Source organism: Echinops telfairi, unplaced genomic scaffold (genome assembly GCF_000313985.2).
Source record: "Echinops telfairi isolate 266 unplaced genomic scaffold, ASM31398v2 ScPeMD7_655;HRSCAF=1070, whole genome shotgun sequence".
Lineage (NCBI taxonomy): Eukaryota > Metazoa > Chordata > Mammalia > Afrosoricida > Tenrecidae > Echinops > Echinops telfairi.
In genome coordinates this window covers 15,662,371-15,682,967 of record NW_022104553.1, presented here as the reverse complement: position 1 = coordinate 15,682,967, position 20,597 = coordinate 15,662,371, and the positions used below count along the sequence as shown (strand labels likewise).

Below are 20,597 nucleotides of genomic sequence, written 5' to 3'. Positions count from 1 at the left end.
ATATTTTTTAGGGGACAAAGCAAGACTTGAGAGCACAGAGGCAACTGCTCCCAAGCCCATCTTGACAGAAGGAGTCTTATTCCAGGCACATCTGACACACCAAGTCTCTAGGTACTGCAACATGAGATGAGACAGGAGTCAGGAGGGGCCACCAGAAATGCAAGACCTATGCAAGGGACCAGAGGCAGACCCCCAGAAGGAGCAGCTCTCTGAAAAACTAAACATTGACCATGGCGGTGTGGGGACATATAATGAAGTGTGTTCAACGGGTGTACCGGAGCAAGTGTTTCCCGGAGGCGTTCTTCATGAAGGCAGCTCTCATGAGCTAGTTGGACATGTGATGACTCACAAAGAGGAGAAAATCTGTACTTGCAGAGAATGTGGCAAAATGCTGAGCAATAGACACCTCCTTGCTCATCATGAACGGACTCACTCAGGAGCCAAGCCCTGCGAATGCGCAGAATGTGGGAAAATGTTTGGCAAGAACACAAACCTCCTCCAGCACCATGCGATCCACACGGGGGAGAAGCCCTTTGAGTGCACAGAGTGTGGGAAGGCCTTCAGCCTCCGGGCCCACCTTGCACGACACCAGCAGTTTTACACTGTGGAAAAGCCCTATGAGTGCACAGAATGTGGGAAAGCCTTTATCCACAGGTCACACTTTGCACAACACCAGCGGATTCACAGTGGGGAGAAGCCATATGAGTGCACAGAGTGTGGGAAAACCTTCAGTCGCAAATCATACCTTCTGCGACACCAGTGTAGTCACACAGAGGAGAAGGCCAACCAGTGCATCGAGTGTGGGAAGGCCTTCAGCCACAGATCACATCTTGCACGGCACCAGCGGATTCACACTGAGGAGAAGCCCTATGAGTGCACAGAGTGTGGGAAGGCCTTCAACCAAAGGGCACACCTTGCACAGCACCAGCGGATCCACACCGGGGAGAAGCCCTACAAGTGCAGCGAATGTGGAAGGACCTTTGCGCACCTCTCCACTTTTGTCCTGCATAAGAGGAGTCACACCGGGGAAAAGCCCTTTGCCTGCCAGGAGTGTGGGAAAGCCTTTCGTGATCGGCCAGCCTTATTTCGTCACTACAGCATCCACACCGGAGAGAAGCCCTATGAGTGCATTGAGTGTGGGAAGGCCTTCAACCGAAAGTCACACCTCACTCAGCACCAAAGGGTTCACACAGGGAGAAGCCTAATCAGTGTGGCAGATGTAGGCAGATCTTTCACAAATGGGCAAACAGTCCATGTCCAAGGACTGCTATTGGTGACAAATTCTAAATGTAACTAGTGCATCGAGTGTGGGAAGGCCTTCAGCCACAGGTCACATCTTGCACGGCACCCACAGAGTCACACTGACTGACAGTCTTTAGTCCAATGAATCATCTTATTTGGCTCTTGATCTTTCATGCCAAAGGGAAAGCTCACAAATGTCATTCCTCTGAGGAAACATTTTGTCATAGACTCATAATAACCCAGGAGGACAGAGTAGAACTGCCCCTAACTGCCATCATTTCAGATAGCATCCAAGTGCTCTAACCATTGGGCCACGGGCCCTCTTCTTCCTTGTCCACAGTTGCAAGTCGCAGGGTGAGAAGACTGGGGAAAAACAGTAGGAATACCATTGGGTCAGCCTTCCAGTTACATACATGGATTGGACTACAGAGAATAGTGTCCAAGGTGGACACAAAGGGAGAGTTCAGGTGTGGCAATCGGAGTTGCTAGGTTCAGATTAAAAGAAAAAGAAGACAAAGGAAAAACAGTCACTTCCGCCAGAGGAAATGTCCCATCTGTCAAAGAGTCTAGACTATCATCTCTGTACATGTGGTGTTCCAGTCCTTCTGTAGCTAGTACTCCAAACCTTTAGGGTCGTTCAGTAAGAAACATTACCATCTTAGACATCTAATGGTAATGTCTACAATTTTCTCTGACATGTCTCTGGGCTGGCTGGCTGAACTAACACGATGTTGGTTTCTTGTTCTCAACCCTCAGTGTCAGGCTGGTCTTAGGGTTGGTCCTTTGGCCATTCTGGTTTCCATCTACATTCATTTTTTCAGTGATCTCACCTCACATGGCTAGAAACACCTCTCAAACCTGGTCTCCTTGTGTTCATTCATGTAGAGCTGTGTCCATGATCCAGATATTTGGGAGCCACTTCATACTGACCATGCTTGAAATCAGAGTCCTGGGAACTCTTAAGTTGCCCCCACTTGCACCCCCTTCACTTTTTGTTAGGTGCCCTCAGGGCACCTCTGACTCCAGTGACTACAGCAACCGCCCAGTTCCACCCCACCTTCGTAATCACGTTTGAGCCCATTGTGCCATCCTTGCTTCTAAGGATGATTCAGTTGACGACAACAAATCCGATGTTTTGGTGCTCTTGCCAACAAGGGCAGAGTATACACAGTCCAAACATAGCTCCCGTCCAGAACCCCTGGAGAGGGCTGCCTGTGGGATACAGTTGGTCCCTCATGGGACTTCCAGAGGCCACCTTTCAGTGGGTATTTAGCTGCTGACTTACCCATAGTTCCATGAGACAGGTCTGGTGTCAGGAGAGGAGATAATTGGGGAGGGTAAGGATGGTAAGAGGTGGGCAGGCATCTCAGACCTAGAGGTGGTACCAGCTCGGTACCTTTGTACTTACCTGGGTATTGGGTCAGTTACCCCTTGACAGCCTGGATCCCCTCTGAGTCCAACGACAGCTTTACACTTGCTCCTTGTTCCGCTCCACTGAGCGAACTAGCCTCTTGGTTGTGTTTGCAGATAAGACTTAGTAAAGGCACTGGAATCCTGGGTGGAGGTGGGTGCCGCGAACTACATTGCCCAGAAGGCTTTGATTCTTGCGCCGGAGCTTGACCAATGACGGTCTAGAGTGGGGCGTTTCCTGGAGGCACGGGGCGGGGCTTCCTGTGTCTTGTGGTGACGTCATATTTCGGGGCCATCGGGTCCCTTTGGCTGTGGTGCCCTGCGCGGTCTAAGCCCTCAGTTATCCTGGGTACTCGAGGGCAGCATGACGAGGGGGAAGGGGCCCACGCCTCGGTACAAGCCTGACCTGCCCCCTGCTCGGTAACGGGAGTGGGCACTGCGCCCGCCGGGGCCTCGCTCGTCGCCCTGAGCCTGAGCGCCGGTTCCCTCGAGAGACGGGCTTGGAGTCGAGCCAGCGGAGGCCGCCCCGCTCCGGACAGCCTGGCATCGGCTGAGCTCGGGGGGCCGGCGCCGGATGTCGTCCTGCCCGGCCTCGGGGTCCCACGATGGCCGCCGAGCCGAGGGAACAGGAGCAGGTGAGTGGGCGATGCCTTTGGAATTGTGCTGGCCGAAGGGGTGCCGGTCTCCGTTTCATCAGTGCGAGTGGCCTTGGCTGGCCTGGAGGAGTGGCGGGGGCCTCAGACTGTGGCTGAAAGATGAGCGATGCCCTTTACGGGGTCTTCTGGGCTCTTAAACGAATCCAGCCCCTACCCTGAGCCCCGTGCCGGAACTGCCATCGCCAACCTTGACCCCTCCAGCTTTCCCGTGCCCACTGATCTGGCGCCCCCGACCTGCACAGGCCCGTCTGCCAGAGGCGTTGCCCTCGTTACAGGGCCTCCGCTAGAATTCTAGCTGCTAGGATCTAGCAGGTCCTTGAATGCTCTAAAGGGGCCGGCCCGTTACAAAGACTTTCTTAGAAGTTGGCTTGCGCCAGGTCTACCCATCTGGGGGTTGTCGGCTTGAACCCACCCAGTAGCATCTTGGAGAAACCAGTGAGGGCCTGGCAGGCTCCATTACTGCCTTGGTTACCGCGGTTGGTGTTATTGTATTTATGTTCGTCTTCATTCGTTGATATTCGCGGTGCTTACTGCCCGTGTTCTCTAATGACTCGCCATGTAGGAAGCTTTCTTCTCCTTCCTTGACTTCTGAAAGCGGCCCCCAAGTACTGAGTTCCCTCCAGGAGGTGCCGGCTGCTTGGGGACGTCTCTCATCCATCCCATCCGGCATTCTCAAAACTACTGCCCCTCTTTTGACTTTCCAGGAGTCTGTAACTTTTGAGGATGTGGCCGTGACCTTCACACAGAAGGAATGGGGGCAGCTGGATCTGGCCCAGAGGACCCTGTACCAGGAGGTGATGCTGGAGACCCGTGGGCTCCTGGCCTCACTGGGTAAGCCCTGCCCTCCTCACCATGCGGGAGAACCAGAGAAAAGGGACTCCTGCACTCTTGCCCCGAGCATAAGGTGACCGGATTTAAAGCGGGACACCATTGAGTGGGGGTGGGGGGGGATATTTGTGATTAAAAATTTGGTCTATGTGGATCAAATAGACCGTGTTGCCTAGCTTGTGCATTCTTTCCAAAAATCGGGACTTTTTTAAACCACCAAAAAGCGGGACGTCTGGTCACCTTACCCTAGCGGGACGGATCTTGCATCTCGCTGAAGCTAAAGGGTTTGTTGAAAAGACATTTACTTCCTTCAAAATGGCCCAAAGGGTGTTGTGAGGAATTGGAGTGTTGCGAGGAATTGGGGGTGTCTCGTCAAGCCCCAGGGTATGATTTCTCTCCATGAGAGAGCGATGTAGACATTGTAAGGAAGCACAGACATCATGCCCTGGCTTCCGAGCCCCTCTCTGTTACTGTCTGTTCTCCTCGGCTCTTTTTGTAAAGTGGGTGGCAAGCAGTGGCCACCTCAGACCGTGCTGTCTGAGGCCTCTGGAGTTCTCAGTTCTACTTTTCTCTGCATGCTTTTATGGTTTCTCCCTGCACCTACCCACTGTGAGGGTGTTCTTGAAATAGAAAATGGCCACTCCAGTTCACACTTCCTGTGACCATTCACTCTTGTGACCAGCATCGGCCTGCTCTGATCTTAGGTTTTGATTGCATACTGTCCATAGGGATTTGACCAACCAAATTTGGTCTGGTCACATGTTTCCACAGCCCAGTTATTAGGGACATGGGTGATGGGACGGGCTGTTTATATCAGTGCCAATCAATATTCTGAACAGAGTGATCAGAACTATATTTGTTCCCTGAGGCCTTCGTGTTCCGTTAGCTTTAGAGTACTGATGACTAGGATTCAGCCTTTGGGGCACAAAGATGGTGTGTTTGCCCTAGGTTTTTACAGCATAGGTCAGCATTTTGTTTGCTCTGATGGGACCGGTCTCGTTCCAAGGTCTTGTTCCTAGCCCAAGGTCCCAGAGTAGACCGAATGGTTTTATTTGTTCTCACAGAAATTACTGTACCCTGTTTTCTCTGTGGACAGGGTGTCCTGTGCCCAGGCCAGAGCCGATGGATGAGCTGGAGCTCAGGCAGGCAGTAGGGACCATGAAGAACGACCTGGCCCAAAGCACTTGTCCAGGTGAGTAACTGAGGGGCAGCCAGGTGGGGGGTGGGGAGCCTGCAGACTTCAAGGTGCTTTGTGTTGTTACCTGCCTAGGGATGTGGGTGCCAGGAAGCCCTTTGCCCTGTGCTTCATCTGTCTTCCTCTCCCTTCAGACTCTTGAGTTTCTTGGAGAAGGGTGGAATGCTTTTGGCAAGATCCTGCTCTGGGCTAACTCTACTCCAACCCCCGTTCCTCCTCTCTCTCATGTGTGCAACTTTTCTCTGTCACTCAGCCAGTCAAAGCTGGATATGCGCAAATTAACTCTGTCCTCTGGAGAGTCCCTGCTGACTCATTCTTCATGCAGTTTTGTTAATTCACTATAGTGCCACAAGATCTATAGACTTAATTGTACTTGCAGTTAGTGACCCAGTACTATCACCCCTTCAGGCACGGTCTGCGAGAATTCCCAACAAGAGGGTTCCCAGGATGTGCTGCATTGTCTTCCACTTATGGATGGACATCGTTCCCAGAAGCCTCAAAGACAGTCTTCTGAGGCCTCAGTACATATGTATGACCGTCATGCTGCTAACTGCAAGGCTAGTGGTACAAACCTAAGAGAAAGAGGAGGAGTTCTGTTCCCATAAAGATTTCAACCTGGGGAGCCCACAGGGGCAGCTCTACTCTGTCCGACATGGTTGTTAATGAGTCAGCATTGGTGGCGATGAGTTTTGGTGAACATTCCACTCAGGAATATGCATGGCTGCATCATGCCCCTGCACCTTCCTGAAGTTAATTAATCAGGATGGGGCCCGTGTAGCCTCTGTGTGGTTATTTTAGAAAGCTCAAGCTCCTTAACTGCTCAGGCTATTTGCAGAAACCAAGTAGAAAAGGTCAAATCAAATTCTTTGCCCCACACTGTACCATCTCCGACCCCCACTATCCTTGTGGAAATGGACTCATTGCTCCACGTCTTCATTAGCACTCGGTAATGTCATCCCCTGTGTTCTGTGAGGCCCAGATGAGAGCTTACTCTGCACTGGAGCATGGAAGCCTTCCTTGAGGAGGCCACAGCTATCTTCCAATGACAATGATGAGGATGCTGAACACCCTGCAGAGAGCGCGCTTTGCAAACACTTTCCCATTCAACTCTCGTGACAGGCTGGGAGGCCAGCACTGAGAGTTTCTCCCTCTGTCAGATGAGGGACTTGAGACTTAGCAGTACGGCAGAGAACTTGTCCAGTGTCATCTGAGTGGTTATGAGCAGATGTGGAAAAGCCTTCACTCTTAATCTCTGTACAACATGCACTTACTGTGCAGCACTGGACTTTACATGCTTGAGCCCTTTCCCAGTTCTCCCTGGAGCTCTTTCTTCTCTGATTAACTCTAATTGACTTCATTAGGCATCTTGCAGCTTAATCTTTTAATACTCCTCGGGGTTACTGTACATGTGCTTATGCCGTCAACTTCTTTGCCTCAACATTCGTTTCCAGCTGTATTTTTTTTGACTGTCCCATAATAAAAGTGATAACTACACGTATTGTTACCTTGCTTGGAGACCATCACCATACTGAGTATGCTATGGGCACTGTTCAAGGTTCTGTAAATGGAATCTTTTCACCTGTTTTTTTCAGGAGGGAAAATGGGGGCGCAGGCATTTGAGTGGCTTACAGTGAGTTCTTCTGGGACTTGAGCCTAGGTTTTTTGGGGGGTTGGAGTGCAAACGCTTAACCATAGTACTCAGTTATTCTCCACATTTCTTTTCTGGGCCTCAGACATACTGATTTAGATCAATTGTAAGCCTCTGTTAAAATGACACCCTTTCATCATTGGTCCGTGGATGCTTCTGACTTAAGTAATTTTAGTTTGCTCATTAATTCATTTTAAAAATAATACCTTGAATAACATTACCCAACCCAAGAATGAAAACACGACAAGTAGTCCCCAACTTATGTCATATTCTGGTTAGGACAAACTCATCATTTCTTTTCCTTCTTACACATTATATAGTTAGTAATTTTATAAATTTGTATTTTATAACCAAAACCAAACTCCCTGCTGTCAAGTTGATGCGGACTCACAGTGACCCTAGAGGGCAGGGTAGAACTCCCTTTGTGGGTTTCTGAGACTATAACTCTTCACGGGAGTAGAAAAGCCGGAGGACTGGCTGATGGTTTTGAATTGCTGACTCTGGTTAGCAGCCCAGCTCGTAACCACTGTACCCACCACAGGGGCTCCTCTGTATCGTACAGCAGTGCATACTTTGCTGACGTCTTATGTTCACCTGTGGATGTTCACTTGTACAGTTCAGAACACTCTCAGAGTTATAGTCCCTGATAGTAAAATGTGATAATAGCAGAAACTTTAAAGGAATGTGAAGTATTACACTTATGTCACGGCTGAATTACAAGAGAGCAGAGCACAATCCTGGTATAAATTGACCACCTGTATGCCTGTTTCCTTCTCTTCCCCATTCTCGTGTCTCCTCTGCAGTGTCAGTCTGGGTGGACTAGAGAAACAAATTCATAGATACTCATATGTATATGAGAAAGAGCTTCATATACAAGAACAATTGAATATTGAGAAAATATCCCAATGCAGATCAGATCCATAAGTCCGATATTAGCCCATATGTCCAATACCAATCTATAAATTCCTCTTTAAACTCATGCAACACATGCAATGACTCTGAATGCAGGAAGATCACAGGCCAGTGAGTGGAAAGTCTTGTGGATGCAGTGGCAGTAGAAGCATCTGAGTGCTGGCATGGGTCTCCATATGTCTCTTCTAGCTCCAAGGCTCTGGCTCTATCAGCATGTAACTCCATGTGTCTTGCCATCAGGAATACCTTGTCATCAGGAAGTGAGAGTATGTCCCACCTCCAGAGAGCTATTTATCTCCTTAGCACCTCCACATAAGGTCATCAAGCTGTTCATCAAGCTGTGACCTGATTGACAGGCTTAACACCACTTCACTCTTAAGAGTCTCAAGTTGACAACAGATTGTGTAACTATCACATCTGCAGAAAAAACAGTTACCTGAATTTGTTTTTTAATCCCGACTGTTTTGGGGTTGTTTTTTTTCCCTCCTGTCTTTTTGCTAGCACAGGTATTACATATAAATTAGATTTTTTTTAGTAGATATTGGCATCTTTAAATTTTCTGTTTCCTTATGTGTTAAGATCTCTATTTTTATAGATCTTTAATGTCTGCCTTAAAGACAAAAAATCATACCAGATTATGTCACTTTTGCTAGTCTTTTCATCAAACATACCCGACCTCAGCATGTCCACCCAGATCCCGTTTAGTTCTGTCTCTCAAGCCCCTGGCTTAGGAGTGGCAGTGACCACCCTGTCACCCTTCTCAATCTATCCTTTCTCTCTGTTAGGATATATCTTATAAGATGCCTCTTTTGTGACATCTCCTGGTCCCTTCTGTTACCAGCCGAGCTACCATAAGCCCCCTTTCCCTGACTCTTTGTAGTACCTTGAGATGTCCTGGTTTGGAGCATGCTCACCACATTCCTCTGGCCTCTTGTTGCCAATCTTGACTGTAAGCACGAGTCTCTGTGCTAGACTCTGTGTCGCCTCCCCAGACTCGCCCTCTGGGTTTCTCTCTAAAGGTTTAATTTAAGTCTGAATAAGAAACAAAAGAAAGGTCAAATCCGAGTTTTAGGCATATCAAAACACAGCAAGTACAGAGGCATGATTTCCATTTACATGTTCTCACTGAAGTGGTGATATTGTTTCTTCTGTATCATGGGTGCTATGCTAATCACTAATAACTGATTTGTGTACTGCACTCCCTTCAGGTGAGAATGAGAAGGATGACACAACAATACCTATCACTTGTGAGCTGGCCTTGTCTGATGAAGTGTTACCCCAGGAAAAACTGAAGCAGGGTGCCCCAGGGAACTTCAGGTCGGAGAGAACCATAGATCAGAAAGGACCATGGTGTATGCAGGAAGAAAACGTAAATCCAAGGATAGACCTCCAGAAGGAGATGCTCCCCAGAAACATGAGCCCAGAACGTGATGGCGTGTGGACAGATGAAAATATCCATTCGTGGACTGTACAAAAGCGAATCCTTCCAGGAGATACTCTCTTTGTTCATGATGCAGGACAAGGTAAAGATCCTTCAGTTCATGAAGAGAAAAAGCACTATAATTGCAAAGAATGTAGCAAAGTGTTTGACAAGAACTGCCTCCTTGTTATACATGAACGGGTTCACTCTGGGGAAAAGCCCTATGAGTGCACAGAGTGTGGGAAAGCTTTTAGCAAGAGCACACACCTTCTTCAGCATTATATTATTCACACCGGGGACAAGCCCTATGAGTGCACTGATTGTGGAAAGGCCTTCAATCGCAGGTCACACCTCACACGGCACCGGCGGATTCACACTGGGGAGAAGCCCTATGAATGTACTGAATGTGGAAAGGCCTTTACCCACCGCTCCACTTTTGTCTTACATAAGAGGAGCCACACAGGAGAAAAGCCTTTTGTGTGCAAAGTGTGTGGAAAAGCTTTTGGTGATAGGCCAGGCTTCATCCGGCACTATGTCATACACACAGGAGAGAAGCCCTGTGAGTGTGCTGAGTGTGGGAAAGCCTTCAAACACAGGTCATACCTTACATGGCATCAGCAGGTTCACGTTGGAGTGAGACCCTTTGAATGCAACAAGTGTGGAAAAGCCTTCTGTGAGAGTGCAGATCTCATCCAACACGACATCATCCACACCAGGGAGAAGCCCTACGAGTGCACCGATTGTGGGAAGGCCTTCAACCGCAGGTCACACCTTAAGCAACACCAGCGGATTCACACTGGGGAGAAACCTTATCAGTGCAGTGAGTGTGGGAGGGCCTTCACCCACTATTCAACTTTTGTTCTACATAAAAGGAGCCATACTGGGGAAAAACCTTTTGAGTGCAAAGAGTGTGGGAAAGCCTTTAGCGATAGGACAGACCTCATTCGCCACTACAACATCCACACCGGGGAGAAGCCTTATGAGTGCATAGAATGTGGTAAGGCCTTCAACCGCAGGTCACACCTCACGAGACACCAGCGCATTCACACTGGGGAGAAGCCCTATGAGTGCACTGAGTGCGGAAGAGCCTTTTGCCGAAGTACCAACCTCATTCGACATTCCGTGATTCACACTGGAGAGAAACCATGTGAGTGCAGTGACTGTGGGAAGGCCTACAGTCACAGCTCATCCCTCACTCAGCACCAAAAGATTCATATTGAGAGAAGTCTTGTTAGTGTACTAGACGTAGAAAGACCTTTCACAAATGAGAAAACATCAGTCAACATCCAAGGACTGCCCCTGGGGATGGACTCTTTGAATGTAACCACTGAGGAAAATTTTTGGTCAGAGGAAACATCTTACTCAATGTCTAATCATTTACACCAAAGGGGACTCCCATTAGATTCACCCCCATCATGAAAGCATTCCAGGGAAGACGATGGCTTGTCTTCAGAGACATTGTAGAAATTGATCCACCTCGAGACTGGCTCTACATCTAAGAATTGATCAAGGGGCAAGAGCAAGTGGTTATTGTGCACTTAGGAGAACCTTCAGCCACATCTCTCTTCTTAGTTTACACTTCACAGTTATCTCAGGATGATTTCTTTAAAGCACGGGGGATGTAGAGCAGAAACACATGGAGCCAGTTTACATCATACTTCCTACCAAGCCTATGTCAGTTTGTCCTTTCCCTTTTGTGGGAACGGTAGTGGGACGTCAGAAGTGAAAGGATCTCATCTCATTGATTTACATGTACAAAGGAAAGTCAAACTATTGCTACAAAATCATAGAAACCTTTATTTAAAAATATTAAAATGTAAGGTTACTATGTCTGGATATATCCTCTACACCAGTGGTTCTCCACCTTCCAAATGCCGCAACCCTTTCATACAGTTCCTCCTGTTGTGGTGACCCCCTCAACCATAAAATTATTTTTGTTGTTGCTTCATAATTGTAATTTTGCTACTATGAATCAGGCAACCCCTGTGAAAGGGTCATTCGGCCCCCAAAGGGGTCACAACCCACAGCTTCAGAACCACTGCTCTATACACTTAATGATGGCAGTGTTTCCATCTCTCTATCCTTTCCCCAAAGACATAAGGGCTTTTGCATTTACACCACATTAAAATGACAGTTTGGACATCAGTGTTTGAACACAAATTTGAATTTAGTTAGACAACCAAAGGATTCATTAATTGTGTTTCTTTTAAAAACTTTTGAGTTTAGGGGAGAAGTCTGAATGGGGCAAGAAAGGACTGTCGGGTGGATGGGGTATGTATTCTTAATGAAGTTTTTGTAGCTCAGCCCTGGCTATGTGCAAAGAATGGGCAGATGCATTGTGATAGAAGAAAAATTACTCAGCAAATGTCCTAGCCTTTTTCTTAGTGATGCTATTATTTATTTATCTATCTATCTATTTATTTATTTTAAAAATCTTCCTAATAAACTGATCATCCTGTGTCCTTTGAGAATATCTATTAAGATTGCTCCTTGGGAACCCCCACAAACAGTTGACAACCTTTTGAGCAGACTTCTCTGCCCTGAATTGTACTGGCCCAGCAGATTGCTGTAGAATCCACTGCTTTAATTGGACCTTTTTTAAAGGCACCTAAACACAACTAAGATAAAGTGTCTTATTGAGAGTAGTAGTTTGCCGCCATCCACTAATCATAGGAAATATATTAAAACACATTTTGTTTGGAATAAACTTGGGCAAACAACCCTGGTAGCAATACTTTTTTTTCCTCCATTTTTTCCAAAGCTTTTAGTGAATTATTTTGGGGTCTACATAGCAGATCATTCTTTACAAACGCTTTACCGGCATATATATCACCTATCATACGATAGAATCATTGAGTCATCTTAAGGCCTGTGCGATCACCACCACCATCAACTTCAGAGCATTTTCTTCCGGTGTGCATTAGCTCTCCATCCCCTGTCCTTCCCCGCCATGTCGTTACCGTCCCTGGGTCTTATATGCAGAAAATCAGGCACAACACAAATAGGCAAATGAAAAATTCAACAATGAATGGGTGAAAAATCAAAAAGAAAAGATTAAAAATGGGTCAGAAGAGATCAACTGATAAGGTATTACATTTTAGCTACATTTGCCATAATCTACAGTATTCTCTGATAAGACTTAGTCACATCTTTCCACTGGTCAGAGGACATTCACTGGGGGCTTAATCCATGTGTGGACCCTGCAAATGGATTCTGGGCTTCCACTGTTACCCATAATCTGCAAACCAGGTGTTCACAATTTAAGCTCTGAAACCATTCCGACCTTCAGATTTGGGTTTTATTATCCATAATCCTTCAGTCACACAGTGTGTGCTTCTTCCACAGGGGTTAGATAGCTGTTTGTTCTTTAAGACCCCAGACACTGTGCTCTCTGATAGCCAGGCAAAAGCAGGAACTCTTTGACTTACTCAGACATTCATTGCTGTCCAGTGTCAGAATTAGATAGCTGAGGATAGGGCTAAAAATATGTACTGAACACCTTTGGTCCACATTGCCTTTCTGATGGTTACGAAGGCTTGAGCTGTGAGGGGTTTCATATTTAACGAGAAAGATGGAGCCTAGTTGGAAAAGTGAATTTATACGTGTCATTTTGGGGCCTCAGAACTAATTATTTGGTCTTCCATTACTTTTTAAAAGATCATTTTATTGGGGGCTCATATAACTCAACATAATCCATATACACATCAATTCTGTAAAGCACATTTTGTACATTCGTTGCCCTCGTCATTCTCAAAACACGTTCTCTCCACTTAAGCCCTTGGCTTCAGCTCCTCATTTTTCCCACTCCCTCCCCGCTCCCCCTCTCTCTTGAACCCTTGATAATTTATAAATTATTATTTTGTCATATCTTACACTGTCCGACATCTCCTTTCACCCACTTTTCTGCCCCCAGGGAGGTGGTTATATGTAGATCCTTGTAATCGGTTTCCCCTTTCCACCCCACCCTGCCTCCACCCTCCTGGTCTCGCTATTCTCACAGTCTTCCTTTATTTCTTATGGGAAAAATATGTTCCATTCTCAAACTTTTCAGTATTTGAACAAAAGTTTGAACTTAGTTAGACAACCTAAGGACCACTGTAGGGTTGCTGTGAGTTGAAATTGAGTGGGTTTGGGTTTTATTTGGTAAGGGTATACATATGGATTAGTAGTTTACTGGGCCACTCAAGATCTTACGAGTCTTTTTTTTTTTTTTAACTAAAATTTTAAATATTGAAAGATAGTCTTCCCAATACAATTGTTTTGATCCCAATCAGTTTGCCTGTATTTTCTCCTTTATTTTCTGTGTGGTATTGGGAGGATAGAGTACCTGTGTGACTTTCCCAATTGAGTCCTAATCCTCACAGGGGTTTCTCAGTTCTATTAATCCTTGTTAAACATGTCCTCCCCAATGGTATTCTAAGGATCAAATGAGTATTACAACAAAACAACTTAAAGAATCAGGATAACTCAGGGGAAGGAGGGGAATGGAGAAATCTTAGTTTGCAACTTAAAAGACGTGAAAATTTACTGTAAAGTGAAATTTTTGGAATTTCCACAGCTAAAACAATGTGTCCTTACACATATCTGTTAATTTCACAATTATTACCATTCACTCATTGATTATAGTATTTTGGTATTTTTTTGGTAGGTATATTCTTTAAGCTGGATTTTGGGCTCTATGTTTAAGAAAATAGCATAGAACTAATCCTGGACCCACTTTGAATGCTCCTCATGGTGTTATCTGGTGGTAGTGTATGGGGCATTAGGCTGCTAACTGAAGGGTAGTGGTTCAAATCCACCAGTTGTTCCTCTGGAGAAAGATGAGGCTGGCTGCTTCTGGGAAGGTTTACAGTCTCAGAAGCCCTCTGTAGGGTCACTACTATGAGCTGGAACAGATATGATGGCAGGGATGGCAGTCTCACACTCATGGGACTTGCCTAGGGGGTCTAAAGGGAAGACCTCTGATCAATAAGTAGCCAGATGGCTTACAACCAATCTTGTAAGCTTTTCTTCATCTACACGTGTGCATGTGTCCCACCTACAACAGCGATGAATTGATTGGTAGTCTATCATAATTCTGTGATTTGTTTTCTGTAGCCTATCAATGAACTGCAAGAGCATGATTTCTTTGGGGACCATGATAGGCTTCCTGCCAATGGCCTCGCTCATCTGGATGATCTCTCATTGTCTTTACTCTGAATTTGCAGTGGTCTTCCTCACCTCCCCAAAGAACAGTGCTTACTATCAAAAAGATTGGCAGTTCATACCCACCCAGACGTGCTGCAGAAGACAGGCCTGGTGATCCGCTTCTGGAAGGTCACAGCCTTGTCATCCCGATGGAGTAGATCTACTCAGCTGGCATAGGGTCACCTTGAGTGTAAACCGATGAAGAAGCAAAAGAAGGAACGCAGGAACCAACAACAATTCAAAAGAGAAACACAGCCTCAGCAACACCGACAGACTGAGTTGAACTTCCCCCCAGGGTTTCAGAGGCTGAACTTTAGTGAAGCCACAGCTCTCTCCTGGGAAACAGCTGGTGGAAGGGAACTGCCGACCAAGTGCTTTAGCCATAGCACCACCAAACCAAACCAAATACTGCCATCTAGGAGATCCTGACACACAGCGACGCTGTGAGACAGGGTAAACTGTCCCTGAAAGTGTCCTGGATTGGGACTCTTTACATAGGGTCGCTGAGTCCCAACTCAACGATATCTAACAACAACTCTTTACTGGAGTGGGCAGCCTCATCTTTCAAAGAGGCTGATGGTTTGAACTACTGACCTTGAGGTTAGCAGCCCAACGTGAAACTACTGTGTCCCCACCACCACCAGTGCTGCTGAAAACATTAAAAAACCTCCCTACCATTGAGTTGACTCTGAGTCATAGTGACTCCAGGCCAGAGTACAGCTGCCCCTGTGGGTTCCCAAGATGGCACTGCTATGTGGAGAAGAAGCCTTGCTTCTTCCAAGGAGCCCCTCGTGGTTTCTAACTGTTGACCTTGCGAGTAGCAATTCACTGTAGCAACCACTACACCATCCCACAGTCGAGGTCCACTCATTCATTTTCCAGTTGGAATCAGTCCACAAAGCTTAGAGTTCTCCCAGAGTTTCAGGTGCAAAGAGGAGGAAGTGACCACCTGCTGGAGATCCTTGTATTTTTATTTTCCCCCATCGTTTTTTAAACAAGTTTTATTGGCATATGATTCACATGCAATTCAGCAGTTCAATCACATCAAGAAGAGTTGTACAATCAGTACCACCATCAGTTTTAGAACATTTTCTCCACTCCTGCCCTCATTGTTATTAGCTCCCCATTTCCCCCCAGACTTCTGACTGCCCTGGCTTTGTCCTTGGTGGCTATGGTAATCTTGGTGTGTCCTCTTAAAAAAAAATCACTGTGTGGGGGGGCTCTTACAGATCTTAAAACAATCCATACATCAGTTTTATCTAGCACATTTGTACATACATTGCCATCATTATTTTGTAAACATTTACTTTCTATTTAGCCCTTGGTAACAGGTCCCTTTTTTCCCCTGCCTCCCCCACCTCCCTCATGACCCCTTGATAAATTATAAATTATTATTGTTTTCATATCTTAACACTGACCACTGTCTCCTTACACCCACGTTTCTGTTGTTCATCCCCCTGGGTTAGGGGTGGGGGGCGGATGGTGTGTCCCCTTTAAAAGGAGTTTGTCGCTTCAGGACGCGGACTTTTGGGCTCTCCACTGAAGGTTGCAGTCCGCCAAACCACTGTCTCCTAACTAGGGAAGGGTGCTCAACGTCTGCTTGGATGCAGCGTACAGACTACATTACCCATAAGTCATCCCGGCACCTTAAGCCAATGGCAGCCCAGGGCGTGGGCGTTCCTGGCTGCTAGGGCGGTACTTCCGGCGTCACCGCCATGGACGTCATTTGCCTGCGCCGATCTGTCAGCCGCACGGTGGATCCCGGTTCGCAGCCTCTGGTTTGAGGTGGGCTGGGAAGGGCCCCGACGAGGGCAGCACCTTCCCCGCGCCTTTGCTGCGAGCCGCGTCCAGGTCGGTGAGGGCCGCCGCACCTGACCTCGCGGCCCCCGAGTGTGCAGCCGTTTCCCCCGGGGAAGCCGGAGGTCACAGACCAGCTGGGGTGTCAGGGTTCGGTCGCGACGCGCCCGTCTGTCAGTCTCCCAGGACTCGGTCCAGCCCGCGGGATCCCATGGCGCCGCCGCGGACGGCCTGGGCTCAGGTGAGAGAGGGTCTCGTGTGCGCCCCCGCTCACCTGCCGGGGATGGATGGTGCGACTTGGCGCTTTCAGCTCTCAGGCTGCTCCGCGGGAGAAAGGTGAGGCTACCTGCACCTGCCAAGAGTTACATCCGACCACGTCCAGTTCTACCCTGACCCGTAGGGTCGCCCTGAGTCGGCGTTGACACGACGGCAGTGCGTTGAGTTTTCACCGCCAGGACCTGGGCCTCCGGAGGGCAATCACTCTCGGAGGTTATGGGAGAATTTCCAATTCCCGGCGACCCGTGGGATGAACTCTGGAAGGGTGCCCAAAGCTGAGGAACCAGTTTGTACAAATCCTTGGAGACGAGAACGAATTAGGGGTGTTTCGGGTTAGTTTTGGCTCTTGGTTTCAGAGATCCAGAGCACAGGAAACGGTAGACATGGCGGCCCCTCGAAGTGAACGAATGTGTCGGAGGGTGGTGGGAACCACACAAGGCTTGTAACAGAAACTGCAAGTGTTCTGGTTCCCGTAGTAGCAAGTCGCCTCTGCCTGCAGAGTGGAGACCTGATTGGGATGCCTGAATTTTCTAGAGAAACAAGACTAGTGACATTAGAGATATATAATATATATAGATGAACTTTGTGTGGTGAAAAGGTGGGTCCGCAGCTAGCTGGAACCCCCTCAGACTGATGCAGCTTCCCGCTAAGGCAGGAGAGTGAAGAGACGTAGGGAAATCCCAGGCTAGTGGAAGAGTTATGTGGATCCAGGGTTCCACGGGAACGTGACAGGGCACCACAGCGCCCAGGGCCGCGCCACCGAGGCAAGTAGATAGGTGAACATCAAGAGAGCTCAGTCCTCTCATAAAAAGGTCACACTCCCAAAGGGGCTTCACCAGGTTATGACCTGATTGAGAGGTTAGACCCCACCCCTACCTCTGCACAGGGATATCAAGTTGACAAGATCTAACCATTACAGGTGGGGAGCCAGAACGGAGTCTACTTCTCTACTGCAGTAACACAGATGATGGTGGTCATCCAGGTCAGTGGACCAGAGTGGTGGCTATGGAAGTTAGAGAAGTGGGTGGATTTTGTATGTGTGTTTTTTTTAAAGTAGGCCCAACCAGGTTTTCTGATGAGAATTACTCTCCTTTGTCTTCGCTTGATTCTGGGGTCCCTGGTTCCAGAATTCAGGCCAGAGGTTTAAATGGAGAGGTTCCCATTTCTGGAGACCAGTGGGATGAAGACCAGAGGGTGTAATAGACCCAGGAACGGGCATGTTTAGGTGCTTGGAGGTGAGGATTATTTGGGAATGTTCAAGGGACGACGAAACAGAACGCCCTGCCATCACGTTGATGACGACTCCTAGCAGCCCTGCAGGACAGGGTAGAACTGCGCGTAAGCATTCCCAAGGTTGTAACTGTTTACAGGAGTTGAAAGCCTTGTCCGTCTCCCATGGAGCATCTGGTGGTTTCCAACTGCTGACCTTGCAGATCGCAGCCTAACTCGTAACCGCTACACCACTAGGGCTCCTGTGTTCAAGGAACATTGTCTTAATTATGCTTCTTGGAACAGAGAGCAGGGGACCAGAGTCAGGCAGGACATCTGCCGGAAGAGCTGAACCTCTGTTCCAAGGGTAGTGAAAGCCAGGGATGCTGTGGCGCAGAAGAGACAGCTGATCTGACTCAGCCGTAGGCAAGAGCCCATGGAATGGGTCCGTGTGTACTGATGGTGACTGGAAGTAAACGAAGTGGTTGACTTCGCTATCTGCTTGTTAAGTTCATTGGCTAGATTTTCTGATTCGAGAGGTGAACTAAGAAAGGAAGGAGAAAGGAGGGTCTCGGCTTTTTGGTTTTAGCTGGAAGAATGGTGGGTGTGTCATCAACGGAGGGAGCTGATGGGTCAGAGCTGTTTTCAGGGACTGGGTCAGGAGCTTGGTTTCGAGATGTTCCAGAGAGCCCTCAGTTGAGGCATCTAGCTGGGCATATAGGTTCTGGGGAGTGGTTCAGGCTGAAAAATGGAGTCAGATGGAACCATGAATTAAATTCAGGAGGGCTATCAGGTCAGTAATCTCTGGGTGGTGAGCACGTTGTACTTGGTAACTTACCAAAGAGTTCATGTGCAACCAGAGGAACCTCAGAAGGCCTCATGGTCAACTTCTGAATGATCATGTTTTGTTGGTACAGACTGTTGAGTTGGCTGTGGTTTATAGTGGCCCATATGTACCACAGCGCAAAAGCTGCCCCATCCTCTGCCAACAGTCGTGGCCGTATTTGAGCCCATTTGTCAGTTGTTATCACTGAAAGTTTCTCTCTTTTTTGCTGACCCTCTGCTTTAGCAAGAATGACGCACTTCTCCAGGAATTGGTACATCCTGATGACATGTCCAAAGTACACGAGATGAAGCATCTTTACCATCCTTGCTTCTGAGGAGCATTCTGAATGTACATTTTCCAAAACATATTTGTTCAACTTTCTGGCAGCCCACAACCATTGAAGAGGCTACTTTCACACACATTGGGTCACCATCAGTCAGAATCAACTCAGGAGCACTGGTTTATCTTCAAGTTGTGGTGGCGGGGCCAGGAGTGAACAAGGGAATGAGAAAGTGGAGACTGGGTTTCTTCTCTTTTTTTTGTTTTGACTGGGTCTCTTCTTTGGGCACCTGAGTTTTGAGTGTTACAAGGACAGATGAGCACTAGAGAAACAAATTCATAGATACTCATATGTATAAGAAAGCTTTATATAAAAGACCAATTGAATATTGAGAAAACATCCCAGTCCAGATCAGGTCCATAAGCCAAATATTAGCCCATATGTCCTATAGCAATCTATAAAGTCCTCTTCAGACTTACAGAACACATGCAATGACACTGAATGCTGGAAGAGCACAGGACAGAGGTTGGAAAGTCTTGTGGATCCAGTGGCAGTAGAAGCATCTCAGCGCTGGCAGGGGTCTCCACGTGGCTCCTTTAGCTCCAGGGCTCTAGCATAGCTCTGTGTCTTCTCAACAGGATGTCTCGCAGGGAATGAACATGTGTCCCTCCTCCAGTGAGCTATTCATCTGCCTTGTGCCTCCAAATGAGGTCATCAAACTGCGACCTGATTGACAGGCTAAACTCCACCCCTTCACTCCTAATAGTCTCAAACTGACAACAGATTATGTAACTGCTACAAGCACTCCCTAGGTACCAGGTGCAGAGTGGCATACAAGATGCTATAGAGATATGTATATGCTGTTAGCCAGGGGTTGGGAGGAGCGTGAATTAAACTCCTTAAGACCCTAGTACTGGAGGCGTAGGGACCTTGATGGCACAATGGTTAGGCATTTGGCCGCTAACTGCAAGGTTGGCAATTTGAACCCATCAGTCATGCTGTGGGAGAAAAGATCAGATGACCAGCTCAGATGAGGCCTGGCCCCTGCTTTTGAACTTAATAGAGTGGGCAGGAGGCCAACGTGTGAGTGGGTAGACTGGGAGCCCTGGGAGAGATGACACCTGTGGGCTGAGTTGTCCCCATCATCACAGGACTCCGTGACCTTCAATGATGTGTTCGTGTACTTCTCCCCGGAGGAGTGGGGGCTCCTTGATGAGGCTCAGAGACGCCTGTACCGCGATGTAATGCTGGAGAACTTTGCCTTGGTGGCCTCCTTGGGTAAGTTCCTGTTTTAGTTACCTATTGTTAAGTCGTAAATCACTGTAAAACTTAGCAGTTAAAAGCAACAGAGAACCGTTTTCCCTCTTTTTTTTAAGGGTTGGGAACCTGGCGACAACTTACCTGGATGCTTTTGGCTCAGGGTTTCTCATGAGTGGCAGTCAAGCGGCTGAACACAGCTGTGGCCGCATAGGAAGGCCCACCTGGGGAAGAATCCGGGTTTACGCTCACTCACGTGATTTCACGCAAGGTTTCCTTTCTTTGGGGCTGTGAACAGTAGTCCCATTTGGCTGTTGACCTGAGGCCTTAGTTTCTTGTCATGAGAGCATTCCCATAATATGCCGTAATATGGAAGCTAGCTTTTCTCAGAAAAAGCCATCAAGAGAGTGTCCAGGATTGAAGCCAGCTTTTTTTTTTTTTTTTGATTTTTTAA

At 47.6% G+C, this 20,597-nt stretch overlaps 3 protein-coding genes across 6 annotated transcripts in view; all 3 read left to right on the top strand.

Annotated features, from left to right (window-relative positions):
• Window positions 1–36: 36 nt before the first annotated feature.
• LOC105979782 (zinc finger protein 543-like) lies at window positions 37–15,107 on the top strand. 3 transcript variants are annotated; one of them, XM_045292315.1, is made up of 5 exons: window positions 3,180–3,287; window positions 4,013–4,139; window positions 5,233–5,328; window positions 9,100–9,414; window positions 14,519–15,107. In XM_045292315.1, exons 1-5 carry the CDS (start codon window positions 3,258–3,260, stop codon window positions 14,611–14,613), a joined length of 663 nt encoding a protein of 220 aa, XP_045148250.1. In that variant the 5' UTR covers window positions 3,180–3,257; the 3' UTR covers window positions 14,614–15,107. The 3 variants fall into 3 exon arrangements, with proteins under 3 accessions (XP_045148249.1, XP_045148250.1, XP_045148248.1); XM_045292314.1 differs by lacking the exons at window positions 3,180–3,287; window positions 14,519–15,107 and adding an exon at window positions 37–111 and having other exon boundaries at window positions 9,100–11,227; XM_045292313.1 differs by lacking the exon at window positions 14,519–15,107 and having other exon boundaries at window positions 9,100–11,227.
• Window positions 98–1,326, top strand: LOC101662401 (zinc finger protein 543-like). The gene has a single exon (XM_030886226.2). It carries the CDS (start codon window positions 158–160, stop codon window positions 1,295–1,297), a length of 1,140 nt encoding a protein of 379 aa, XP_030742086.2. The 5' UTR covers window positions 98–157; the 3' UTR covers window positions 1,298–1,326.
• A 1,204-nt stretch (window positions 15,108–16,311) lies between the features above and the next one.
• Window positions 16,312–20,597, top strand: part of ZNF304 (zinc finger protein 304) — a 9,361-nt gene continuing 5,075 nt past the window's right edge. The window contains exons 1-2 of one of the 2 annotated variants that reach the window (XM_045292318.1): window positions 16,312–16,536; window positions 20,038–20,164. In XM_045292318.1, coding sequence (XP_045148253.1) covers window positions 16,507–16,536; window positions 20,038–20,164 — 157 coding nt within the window. In that variant the 5' untranslated portion in view covers window positions 16,312–16,506. The other variant, XM_045292319.1, reaches the window with a different exon arrangement.